We start from the raw sequence: 13,839 nt of genomic DNA, 5'->3' as shown, positions 1-13,839 counted from the left end.
CTGTCTCAAAATAATAATAACATTGACTCATGTCATGTTCAACAATACGATTAATGGCGCTTCTTTTTCCAAATCTCCTTTTACCAACCCTTATCATTCTATTCTATCACGAACACATAATAAAATCAAGAAATCTTAATAAATCATATTAGAAGAAAAAAGCAAGATACAGTTTTGTACTCTGTTTTACCTAATCAATGGAATGAAGATGTTTATGTGTTTTCCGACACGATAAGAAAACCTTAAACAACACGAACATGATAACAATGTGATTGAATTGTTGTTGCCATGACTCGATAACGTCAAATTGTAAATTAACATTACGAACCCAAACACCACGCGGCATGACATATCAATGCCAGTCGACACGATAAAGCCGAACCAGAACACCACATGATAAAGAAATCTTGACAAGAACACAACCAGATAACAATAAAACACAAGTTAGACAAACGTTATGAACTAAAATGAGATAGTGTGTTTCGGGTTGACATGATAACCCCAAACTAAGACACGAACTAGAACGTGACAACATTCTCAACTTCGAAACTCTTGAGTGACAGAAGGCTAGGAGTGAAAATCGTGGCAAAGGTAAAGTAATCCTTCTTAGCAACCGCATTCTTAAATAAACCGACTTGTTGAGTCTTCCTCGTCTTCTTGCTATAGTAGATAAGCCGCATCTTCTCCATCAAAATCAAAACATCGCCATCTTTGAAGATTTCAATCGGAAAAACACACTTCATTTTCGTCCAATCCATACAAAAATAGTCATCAAAATCAAAGGTATACGTCCCCATCGTGTACTCCTTCGTCCACGAGCCAGCATCTCCGTATTCCTTCATCACCCAGACGACAATCTCAAAGTCCCACGAGTAACAAAAGCACAATTTCTCCTTCAAAACGGACAACTTCCCGAAGGGCGTCCCCAAAGGAAGAGTAAAGACAAAACACTCCTCCACTGGAGGCGCGTAGAAGATGCTAAAACGTTCTGTCACAACATCAAAACCACAAATCTGTAAAGGCTGACGAAAATTCGACACCATCCAATGGAGGTTGCCGTTGCATACAGTGTGTCCGTACGAAAAGAATTTTAAACGAGAGCCGGCCCCACCTTTAACGAGCCTCCATTTACGCGTCCCGAGGGTGTACACGTGGAAGCAGTTGACTCCACCGCCGCGACTTATACAGATAACCTTATATTGCCCACTTATTTCGCTCACACCGAATCCGTAACATAACAAATATCTAAGTGAGATGTATTTCTTAGGGCGGGAGAGCACGATATATTCACGAGTGATCGGATTGCATACGTAAAAAGGCTCTTCGGGATCGCCATTTTCCGGGTGGAGAAGAAGCAATCCATTAGCGGAAATACCTTCCATTGATTGTCTATTTCCGTGAGGGATATCCAAATTAGTGAGCGGATGGTAGTGAAGATCGTGGATCTTTCCCCAAATCGGCTTCGTCTTTGTCTTCAATTTCGAAAATCGAGCAGCGAGTTGAGTTGTTCCCCTTCGTTGAGGTCAATCGGGCTAGGGCGGGTGGGGATTTGATTTTGGATTTGGGGAAATCGTCGGATTCGAGGAGATTGCGCCACGGTTTGCAAACGCATTTGCTGATTGAAACGGTGCGGAGATCGGGGAGGCGGGAGAGGATAGTCTGGTGATTTCCGATGGTAGAATTTTAAAGAAATCACGGCGACGGCCATCCATGTTTAGAAGACAATAGTCAAAGCAAAGCATTTGCAGAGTATACTTTGTCAGTTCAACAGTGAATCTCCTAATTGCAAATATATAATACTCCAATATTCAATGAAAAAAACGTGTTGATTAATGAAGCTGCTAATTATATTATATGGCGTAATTTTCGGATGTAATCTTTACAAGGATTTTAATTGATTAAATATTCCAAAAATTGATCAGTTATGTAGTGTATGTTGGCATGATTCATAATAATATGAATAAAACGCACACATTTTTGTTTAATTCCTTTTTTTCCCCCTTGAATTAGTTGAATCTAAACTAATTCTAATAACCACTTACGTTGGAAATATAAAAAACCAAATTCCTTAAATTAAGAAAAATTAATCACTAAAATTGAGGAAATCCGTACGTATAATATAGAAATCCATTAAATTAAGGAATATCGTATAATATGGTCACAGCTTACAACAAATCATGATAAGGCCAAACACAAACATTAGACAATAAGATAATTTTGGACACAAACATTATGTTGATTAATGAACTAGTAACAGTGGCAGATTTAAGATTTTCGATTCAGAGATATGATTAATAGTCCTACGGTTGAAAATTCTAACAATCTCTTTAATCCTCTTAGTTATGAACATGTTGTATAGACATCAAATAGGTGTAATTTAGAAATAAATGTCTTGATCATAAAGTATGACTGGTATAAATTTTTTGGACATACACAAGCAAGCCCTCAAAACTTTCAACTTCTCAACTCAAATTCCCACGGTATGAGTAGAAAAGATGCTAAAACATTCCATTTCAAGATCAAACCCACATATCCGAATCAAATCATATACCGTCATCCAATGGAGGTTTCAACTGTTGGAGAAGATTACACTGTATCAGAAGGAAGATATGCGTAGATTATTTCTTTACCAATTATAGGAGATATGCAATCTTTGTAATTATGTTAATTAGGTTTACCTTGTAGAGCAATCTCTAGTCCTATATAATAGTACTCCATGTACAATGTAATTATCAGAAAATAATTAAACAGAACCTCTTTATCCATCCTTTTATCATGGCCTCAGAGCAGGAACGATCTTGGCTCAGAACAAAATCATCATAGCCACAATATACCAATTCTCGACCCATATAGCCAAATCAACCACAGAAACCAAATCCTACATCAGAAACAATGTCAGACAGTGAAGAAGACACCAAGAACGATCTGAAAAATCCAACGAGATTAAGGAACAACAAGAATGTCACCATCCCGTTCAAGTTGAACGGGAAAAACTACCCAATCTGGTCTAGATTATATGGTCGTTTTCTCATGGATCGTCGATAAAATGGTCCAGTCTTGTTGGAGAGTTCTAGTCTTGTTGGAGTAGTAGACTAGAATAGAATGGTCCAGCAACATCAAAACATCACCATCTATACAAAAGTTTAATTGCTTCAACAAATGTATAACGCATACGAAAAGATAAATCATAACCATTAGTACTTATCGTGTACTCTATGGTCCAAGATTCATTGACTTGGTATTCCTTCGTCATCCAGATGATAATAACACAAGCAGTCCATCAAAACAGATAATTCCACAATTCCAATTCCCACAAGAGGAGGGGAGAATAAGCTAAAACATTTTGTTTCAAGGTCAATACTACAATCCATTCGACATGACTCGAATCAACTACTATCCAATGGAGGTTGCCATTACATACTATGCACCGAACTGAATTGAATTAGAAACCAGAAACCATGCCAGCTTCAAGGCGCCTCCATGTCCCTGTTCCAAGGGTTTATAAATAATGAGGGTTGGATTTAAGGAATGTATTACTCCCTCCGTCCCGCTTTAGCAGTCCCATTGACTTTTCTACCATCTTTTTGTAAAAATGATAAAAAATAGTTAAAGTCGAGAAATGATAAAGTAAAAGAGATAATAATGTAGATAAGACTCTTCTCTATATTGTCGTCTCTCTTACTTTACCATTTCTCCACCTTAACTATTTTTTATCATTTTTACAAAAAAATGGCAAAAAAGTCAATGGGACTGCTAAAGCGGGACGGAGGGAGTAATACAAATCACCTTATACTGCTCGCTTATTTTGCTGACACCAAATCCAAATCGCATCTCATGATTTGCTCTCACAGGGTAATAGAGCTCGGTATATTCACGAGTGATCAGATTGCATATGTAAATAGGAATACCTTTGTTGTTTGTAAGAAGAGAAGAAGCAATGCATTAGCAGTCATGCCTACCATTGGTCTTGTGTTTCCGTGAGGGATCACCAAATCTGTGAGCGGATGGTAGTGAAGATCGTGGCTTTCCAGATCAGCTTCGCATTCGTCTTCAATTTCGATAATCTTGCACCGAGCTGAGTTATCCCCCTAGTCATTAAATCGAACAAGGGCGGGTGGGGTTTCGATTTTGTATTTTACGAAATCGAACAGACCGCGCCATGCTTTGTAAACGGATTGCAAAGTTCGGATAGAGAGGCGTGCCAAGATGTTGGTTGTGATTTCTGATGGTATATATGTGAAGTAATCAACCTCCATTAATGGACGCAGATTTGGACAGAATAACTGCTTAAACTCGATGATGAAGAAGAAGAAGAAATTAGAGTGTGATTAAGAATTAATTAAGGTTTTAACTTGACTTTGAAAATTAATCTACATTAAATATAAATTAAAATACATTTAAATATATTACATAGACATAAAATACATTTATATAATCCATTCTTTTCTCTTTTTAGTAAAATCCAAGTCATTTATATTTAGATCATTAGCAACTCAGCTCGTTGCCCATCTCGAGCTACTCTCGCCGAGACGAGATGACATCGAGCTAGACATTGCAGCCGAAAAATCCCGTGTCATCTCGTGGGGTCTCTCTTTTTATTATTATGATCAATCAATATGACCAATATGATACATTTGATTAGACCTGCCCACGGTTCATGAACCGGCGGTTTCGGTTCGGAACCGCCGGTTCCGGTTTTGGGAAATATGGAACCGACACCGAACCGTGAGGCTGTTTCACGGTTTTGGTTTCGGTTCGAAAACCGGCGGTTTCGGTTTCAGTTCGGAACCGCCGGTTTTCGGACGGTTCGTAGCGGTTTAGGTTCGGTTTCGCGGTTTCACGGTTTTTTCCGTTAATTTTTTTTGCCATATAGTTTGAAATTATAAAATAAATTGGAACAAGGAAATGGATAGTTTAAATTGAGAGATTGAAGAGAGAAATTCTTGTTAACACTAAAATAAGGTGAGTGTAAGTAAGGATAGAGAGGAGTATTTAATATAGATAAAAATAGAGAGAAATGAGATCCAATTTGAATTTAAAATCAACATTTAAGAATAAATAAATAAATAAATAAATAAAAGAAATGGTGTTTTGTGCAATCAATTTTGAATAGTGCAGTCATCGCCCACCGTCAACCAATCAATTTTGAAGACTCAACTAATCAATTTTGAAGACTACGACATTAACCAATGTTAATTTATTATACTTTATTTAAAGTAATCAATTCTTCTAAGTTTATTAAAAAATGTTGGATAAATATTTATTAATAATTATCCATACTCCATAGATTCCATACGTAAAAAAATATGTTAATTAATAAAATCAGAAATAGTATTATAAAGTTATTACCATAAACCATACAACATAGACTCCATCTTGTAATTTAGTTATTTTTATTTTATTATCTTTTATCTTATGTTTTTCAAATTACCATCCAATTTTACCAAATAGTATTATAAAGTTATTTTTGCTACAAAATTTTGTCCCACATTATTGTTTCTACGGATATTACCAAATCTAAAAATGAAAGTTATTTATATAAGAGTATAAAACTCATAAACCGGATCATTCAGCAATGTTTTATTTAATGGAGTATAGTTTTAATGTAAGGATTAACTATGTTTAAATTTATCATTGCGTTGGCGGTTTGGAACCGTGAAATCGCCGGTTCGGAACCGTCCGGAACCGGCGGTTCGGTCGCGGTTTCGGTTCGAAAAATTTGGAACCTGAACCGAACCACGGTTCTAAAATTCACGGTTTCGATTTGGCATATTTTTCGCGGTTTCGGTTCGGAACCGTAACCGCCGGTTACGGTTTCGGTTCGGAACCGTAATCGCCGGTTATGGTTTCGGTTTTAACCGCCGGTCGGTAAACCTTGGGCAGCTCTACATTTGATACCAATATGACCAGATTTAAACAAAAAGAGAAAACCAGACTAATATTATGCACCAAAAAACAAATGAGATTAACATTATGCATTTGAACCATATTTTAAACAACAGCCACAATATATAGTACTACCTCCGTCCCTGAAAATTTGATACCGTTTCCTATTTTGGTCCGTCCCTGAAAATTTGATACACTTCACTTTTACCATTTTTGGTAGTGGACCCCATATTCCACTAACTCATTCCTACTCACATTTTATTATAAAACTAACTTTAAAAGTATGACCCACATCCCACTAACTTTTTCAACTCACTTTCCATTACATTTCTTAAAACCCGTGTCGGGTCAAAGTGTAGCAAATTTTCGGGGACGGAGGTAGTACTAGCTAGGCTTTACATATAGTGTGCAGCTGGTCGACATCGAACACCACACAATAAAGAAACATTTGATACAAACACGACCAGATTATTACACAACAGAAATATAGACTAATATTATGCAACAAAAAACAAATGTAGAAACTTTATGCACTAAAACGAGATTTTAAACATGAGCCACAATATACATACTAGCTAGGCCGTACATATAGTGTGTGGCGGGTTGACATCGAACACCATGCATAGAGAAATATTTTATACAAACAAAGACCAGATTACAACAAAATAGAAATATATTCTAATATTATGCACTAGAACGACATCACTTTCTTGAATCCGAGATTTTTGAATGTGAAAAGGCTAAGAGTGTAAACCATGGCACTGACAATGTAATCATCTGAAGTTGCCTGCGTGAGCATACCGGCTTTGTGGGTAGTCCTTGTCATGTTGGAGTAGTAGATGAGACACTTCCCTCCAAACAACATCAAAACGTCACCATTTTTGAAAAGTTTGATTGAATAAATAGTAACATAACCCATTCAAAATGAAAATTAAAATCATAATCAAACTCTGTACTAATCTGACACACTACGGTCCAAGATTCCTAGACTAGGTATTCCTTCATCAGACAAATGACTATTCTATCTTGACATGTGTAGGACTAACACAGGCAATCCCCCAAAACATCCAATTTCACATCCTCAACATATCTTAATAGGATCGTCATATGAGCGTAGAAGAAGCAATCCATGAGAAGGGATACCTCTCATTGATGAGTTGTGAGGGTCTGAGGGATAACATATGATGTGAGCGGATGGTAGTGAAGAACATGTTGCTCCACATCGGCTTCGTCTTCGTCTGCAAATTCCAAAATTGTGCACTGAGTTGACTTCATCTCCATTGGCATCAACCAAGCTAGGGCGATTGGGGATTTCATTTGGGAGAGATGGGATTTGACGAAATCAACATACTCGAACAGATTGAGCCATGGTTAGCAAACGCATTTGCTAGCCATGGTTAGCAAACGCATTTGCTGATGGCAACGCTGTTGATAGGGAGCGTTGAGAGGATGTTGGTGGTGATTTCTGATGACATATATTTGAAGAATTTACGTGCCATTAATGGAAAGATCTAGACTAAGCACTTCTCAAACACACCAAAGAAGAAAAAACAAGTGGAAGCAGCGGATGTATGTATGCTTTGTGAATACGAATTGACCCCCTCGGTTCCATAAAAATATACTCTCTCCGTTCCATAAAAATATACTCCTTTTATCGACGAAAAATAGAGCACATTTGCCATATTTAATTGTCCATGAAAAATAGAGCACATTTAAAAAAGAAAAATTTTCAACTTCTTTCTTAGTTTTTTTCCTTCTCTTTTACTAATAATATAGACCCCACCTTCTACTAACATAACTTCTCTCTTAATTTTTTTCCCTTCTTTCATATTTTTCCAATTTCACATTAAAATCAGTATCATTCACAGTCCCATTTTTTTTGGACAGAGGGAGTATGTAATTTCCATTTATATCTGTTCCACAAATATATGTAAATTTTATTTTATATTAATTTAATAATGTAAGTCCACTGTCCAATATCATTTTCATTCTTTCTTTTAATTTACCACGTCATTTTCTTTTACTAATTTTGTCTTAATTCTTATCTCATCTCATTTCACATTTTTTAATTAAATGGAAGGGACGTGATTATTTGCTGCATTGGAAACTGTAAAAGGTCACGAAGGCCCCCTAATCAATCATCGAATCAAGCGTCAAAGTATAATTGAATCGATATGGACAACAGAAAAACCCAAAAAGCGATAATGTCGAAGCAAAATCCCAGCTCTATGATGTCTGAGTCTAATCGGAAGAAGAAGTTCAAAGAGAAAAAGGCCATACTCTTCGAAAATCGCGAGGCGCAACGGCGGAGAGGTAGGAGGAGGTAAAAGGCGATATCTATTGGACATTCGGAAAACTGCAACACAGAGTCCGAGATCTGTCTTGATCTACAAATCTATTCAATCTCTGCTCAGCTTTCACATCTCTCAGGTAACAATTCTCATACTAATTTACATCCATGCTTTTATTTGTTTGTTTAGAATTTTTCATGATTTTCCTAATATTACAACAAGGCTTCGGGAAATGAATGTTTTAATTTCTTGTACATTTAAAATGAAGGAAAATTTTGAATAATCAATCTTGCTTGTAGATTGCTAGCGTTTCCTCTTTTACCTATAGCATCATGTTCACATATTCAACATATATTGGATTTCTACTTCGTTCATTACTTGCAAATTTATTTTCGGACTGGATAAATGATTGCTAGAAAAATGAGATTGTAGCTTTTTTTCTCGTCAAGTAAATCTTGTATTTGGTTTATGTTTTCTCTGGGAAGAGCAAAGATGGCGAAAATGTTAAGCCAGATTTTTGAGTCATTTTTGTCAAAGGTGGTGGAACTAATTGCTGATAATGCACACAATAATGTGAAGAGTATAAAGGAATTTGAGCTCAATCTAAAAGCTCTGCAAAAAAAGTTGAAATCATTGGGTGCTAAGGCATCTGATGTTGAGGAGGAAATCAAGAACTCGGAACTTTCTGGTCGAAAGAAAAGGAAACGGGAAGTTGAGGAGTGGTTGGAAGAAGTCAGGTCCATTGAAAAGCAAGTTGTTGATTTGGGGACTCAAGTGGAATCCGAAGGATTTTTTATGAGATTGATGGATGGAGGGTTACCAGCTAAACTAATTGAAGAGGTTGACACACTTGTTGAGCAAAGTCGGAATTTTGGTGAACTTGTCTTTGATGTTTGTGGAAGTAGGGGAGATAAGTTGTTGACAGATGGGATGGTTGGTGAAGCTTTTAATGAAAATTTGGAAATGATTTTGAAACTCTTGGAGAGTGGGCAAGTGTCGAGCATTGGTGTTTATGGTATGAGTGGTGTGGGCAAAACGACACTGGCAAAGCACATTCACAATCGACTCCTCCAACACTCTCAGGGACGTGTGATTTGGGTTACAGTCTCTCAAGAATTTAGTATTACGACTTTACAAGATAAAATAGCACGTTTTATAGGTGTGGACCTTTTGGGTGTGGATAATGAAGACATAAGGGCGTCGAGACTACATAAAACTTTGTCTCAGATAAAGAAATCAGTGCTAATATTAGATGATGTGTGGGAAAACATTGATCTATTAAAGGTTGGATGTCCCATTTCTGTTGAGTGTTGTAGGCTGATTATAACTACTCGCTCCTTAGAAGTGTGTCGTCAAATTTGTTGCCAAAAAAAGATTCAAGTGAAAAATTTAAATCATCATGAGGCATGGGAATTGTTCAAGGAAACTCTAAGGAATGAGATAGAACTTGATTCTTCGGCACAAGAAATTGCCAGATCTGTGGCAAAACTGTGTGGTGGTCTGCCTCTAGCAATTGTTACGGTGGCTGGAAGCATGAGGGGCGAGAGAGCCATTCATACATGGAGAAATTCTTATCAAGAACTAACCGAACGTGTCTCGGGGAATGATGGCATGGGAGACGGTGATGTTTATAAAGTATTGAAATATAGTTTTGATCGGTTGAATAGGAATCATCATAGTCAGAGTAATGAGTTCAATACATTGCAACATTGTTTCCTGCATTGCGCATTATATCCCGAAGATAAAGAAATAAAGAGAGAGCATTTGGTTAGAGAGTTCATTTCAGGAGGCTTGGTGGATGAAAGAAAGACGAGGAGAGCGCACATTGAGCAAGGACATTCCATATTGGATAAATTAGTGAATGTGTGCTTATTGGAAGGGTGTGTTATTCCCAATGACTTTCGTGGTTCTACGGAATGCGTGAAGATGCATGATCTTGTAAGAAGTATGGCATTGAAGATATGTGAGGGGAAATATATGGTAAGAGCAGGTGATTTGTCTTTGAAGGAAATTCCCAAAGAAGCAGAATGGGCAAAGGATCTGGAGAAGGTGTCCTTTATGAATAGTGGCATAAGGAGAATTGAAGAAGGAATGTCTCCCGATTGTCCTAAGCTCTCAACATTGCTTTTATGCAATAATCGTTGGTTGGAGTTTATCTCAGATTCATTCTTTTCTAAAATGCAAGGACTATGCACTCTTGATTTGAGCTTGACTAAGATAAGAATGATGCCAAAATCAGTCTGTTCCATGAAGAGCCTCAAGGTATTGCTCCTTTATTCGTGTTTTATGCTAGAAAATGTGCCATACTTGGGAGAGATGAAAGAACTCAGGGAGTTAAACTTCTCGCATACAGGCATCAAGGAAGTCCCTCGTGGAGTTGGGGAATTATTCAATCTCAAATTCCTCGCATTGGATGCGCATAAATTGGAGATGCTTCCAAGAGGATTGTTTCTTAAACTTGGGAAACTTCAGCACTTAGAATTACCACTCCATATACAAGTAGTGATTGAAGAAATTGAGAATCTGAAACTGCTAGAGGAGTTTAGTGGAAGAGTGAAAAATGTGAATGAATTTAATTCTTTTATAACAAGTTGGGAAAGTCGGGTGCCTGACACTTGCTACACAATAGGAGTGGGATCATCTTGTAAACGTTTCTTTTGGAATGTAGGTTATAATAAAGAGTTGATCCTATCTAAATGCAACCTTGAAGATGAGAGAGTATTTGCAGAGGGAATTGTGCAGCTAACACTCAGTAAATGTAAATGTGTGGGTCCGAGCATATACTCTGTTGATGGATTGAAGAGATTGAGAATAAAAAGTTGTGGAGGAATAGAGTACATTTGGAGGAGTGGGGCAAGATTATCATCTCAAATATTTGCTCTTGAAAAAATTGAACTGTATGAGTTGGATGATATGAAGGAGTTGATCGAAAAGGGGGAAATGGGAGCATCAGCTGCACTGGCACAACCTGTGTTTTCCTCTCTGACAGATCTAAGAATTGAAAAGTGTAACAAGATGAGGATCCCACTATCTGGAGTTCCCAACCTTGAAGTTATTCATATCAGCGAGTGTGAAGAAATAGAAGAGATATTCGAAGATGAAGGAACAGGTTCCCTCACCCTCCCTAAATTAAAAGAAGTATGGTTAGATAAGCTGCCAAGACTGAGGAAAGTGGGGATACTACTATCAGGAGTTCCCAACCTTGAACAGATTTATGTGAGAAAGTGTGGAGAAATAGAAGATGTGTTTGATGATGAAGGAACAAGTTCCCTCACCCTTCCTAAATTAAAATCCTTAATGTTACATGGGCTGCCAAGACTGAGGAAGGTGGGGATACCACTATCAGGAGCTCCCAACCTAGAAAGTATTTATATGACAAAGTGTGGAGAAATAGAAGATGTGTTTGATGATGAAGGAAGTTGTAGCCTAACCCTTCCCAAATTTGTACGCTTGTACTTGAGGGAGCTTCCGAAACTGAAGAGCCTATGCAAGGGAACAACCATTATTTGCAACTCCATTCAAATTATCTCCATAACAGAGTGCCCAAGATTGATGAAGAAACTTCTTGTGGATGTGGATTTGGCTGTGCCTCGACACTATAAGATACGGTTGAACTCAGAATTGTTGGAATCATTGAAGTCGGACGATCCCAACCTCTCTCGTTTCTTCTCTAAATGGTAATCAAGTTTTTGTGTAATAATATGCACAGATTTTTGGCGCAAATGTTTTGTAATAACATTATAACAAGATGCATCATGCCCTTTGCTTATGTGTCAGCACCACCATGTTTCCACAAGTTCAGAAATTGATGATAGACTGACTTACTTCTAATAGAAAACCAATACTATCACTATCATCAAACAAGAAAATTGAGGGGATAATTACACCATTCATATAAATTATTTCTTCGTTGTTTGATATTGTTATAAAAAGTGTGAAGTTTGCATAGTGTGCAAAGATTTTTAAATAATGAAGATATATTAACTTAAAATAAAGACTATAGAGTATATAAATATAGAGAAATGATATGCTACATACCTTATGTGGGCTCTTTATGTGAGCACCGCTCTCGTTTGACCCATTTTTAACATTTTTTTGTTTTGATTTTCTATTTAGTTTGATTCTAATATATTAAAAAATGTTATTCCAATTTTTAATTTCACAAAATTCATAAAAATCAAAGCTTGATTTATTATTTTATTCATTTATTTGAAATTATAGAGAAAACAAGCAAATCGAGCTTTGATTTTTATGAATTTTGTGAAATTAAAAATTGCAATAACATTTTTTAATGTATTAGAATCAAACTAAATAGATAAATCGAAACGAACAATGCTAAAAGTGTGTCAAATGAGAGTGGTGCTCACATTAGGAGCCTACATAAGGTATGTAGCATATCATTCATCTATAAGTATAAAAATATATTTAGAGATAAGAACTAATAAAATTAAGTATTTGTAATATTATAAATAACAAACAACATAAAGATATTTGTACTTCTCTCAACCCACTTTCAATGAAACATTTCATATTTTAGCATATGATTGTATACTCTCTATGTTTCATAGTAATTGAGGCGTTTCTTTTTGGCACGCATTCTAAGAAAAATTGTGTTAAGTGGGCTAAGTAAATGAAGGATAAAGTAAGAAATGAAAAAGGTAGAGAGATGAAGGGAAAATAAAGTAAGAGAGAAGAATATGTTGACTTTACTAAAAAAAGGAAATGACTCAATTACTATGGAACGTATCAAAATGACAAAATGACTCTACTACTGTGGAACGAAGTGAGTACTATTTTAATATTTGATATGAATGTAGTACATAAAATAAAAGAAATAACTAAAGAGGAGATAGATGTGTGGATGAAATAGAATAAGACATACAAATAAAGAAAAATGTAATACTACTATTTACAAATGAAAAAAAAGCAAACTATTTGAACGTATAAATAGTTCATCAGTTTCGATTATCAAAACATAAGTATTCATAAATGCAAACAAAAAATAAGAAAAACAATAACAAACCAGTACTTCATTAGTTTTGGAATTGCAACATAATTGTTTATAACTAAAAATATATTTTTTTAGAAGTAGACATGATAAAACGAATAAAATAAAATCATAATTAATAAATGCATTTTCATCAAAATTAAATTCAACAGTACATGATAATATTTTGAAAATTATAAAAAAGAAATGAAACTCAAAGTCATAAACAAAAATATCTTATCTAGTAGTAGAATAAATCAAATTAAAGAAAAATTAATTAATATATAAATTTAATTACTTAATTAAAAATAATAATTTGGACAATATATATTATACAAAGAACAATAAATTAGTAGTCCATATTAAACCTTGTTTTTAAAACATAATAATATAGCTCTCATTTTTAGAACTCTATTCAAATTTTTAAAAAAAATTAATTATAGATTTTTGTACTATATATTTTCTTCTATTCAAATTATTATTAGTTGAAAAAAATAATTACGTGCTATGTTCAATTCGAAATCTTTTAATTATTTTTTTTATCATTTATACAATTTTATATATATATAATTAAATAAAATTTTACAATACGAATTCAGTATAAGATTCTGAATTTTTTGGATCCAAATAATTTAGTATAGTAAATTGGTATACTAACAATTAACTAATCAATAA

At 35.3% G+C, this 13,839-nt stretch overlaps 2 protein-coding genes across 2 annotated transcripts; one reads left to right on the top strand and one right to left on the bottom strand.

Annotated features, from left to right (window-relative positions):
• Positions 1 to 518: 518 nt before the first annotated feature.
• On the bottom strand, positions 519 to 1,382 carry LOC125205148 (F-box/kelch-repeat protein At3g06240-like). The gene has a single exon (XM_048103968.1). It carries the CDS (start codon positions 1,380 to 1,382, stop codon positions 519 to 521), a length of 864 nt encoding a protein of 287 aa, XP_047959925.1.
• Positions 1,383 to 8,553: 7,171 nt separating this feature from the next.
• On the top strand, positions 8,554 to 11,858 carry LOC125205147 (putative disease resistance protein At1g61300). Its single transcript, XM_089060859.1, has one exon. The coding sequence runs from the start codon at positions 8,646 to 8,648 to the stop codon at positions 11,856 to 11,858; it is 3,213 nt and encodes a 1,070-aa protein (XP_088916985.1). The 5' UTR covers positions 8,554 to 8,645.
• The last annotated feature ends 1,981 nt before the right edge of the window (positions 11,859 to 13,839 follow it).

The sequence above is a fragment of the Salvia hispanica genome, chromosome 6 (assembly GCF_029641045.1).
Source record: "Salvia hispanica isolate PSC_SH4W2 chromosome 6, Shi_PSC_v1, whole genome shotgun sequence".
Classification (NCBI taxonomy): Eukaryota; Viridiplantae; Streptophyta; class Magnoliopsida; order Lamiales; family Lamiaceae; genus Salvia; species Salvia hispanica.
Note: the sequence above shows the minus strand (reverse complement) of the source record. Positions and strands in the feature narration are given on the sequence as shown.

What these genes read in the sequence shown, in the direction of transcription:
- LOC125205148 (XM_048103968.1), bottom strand. Translation starts at nt 1,382, where the DNA reads ATGGAAGGTATTTCCGCTAATGGATTGCTTCTTCTCCACCCGGAAAAT.
- LOC125205147 (XM_089060859.1), top strand. Translation starts at nt 8,646, where the DNA reads ATGTTTTCTCTGGGAAGAGCAAAGATGGCGAAAATGTTAAGCCAGATT.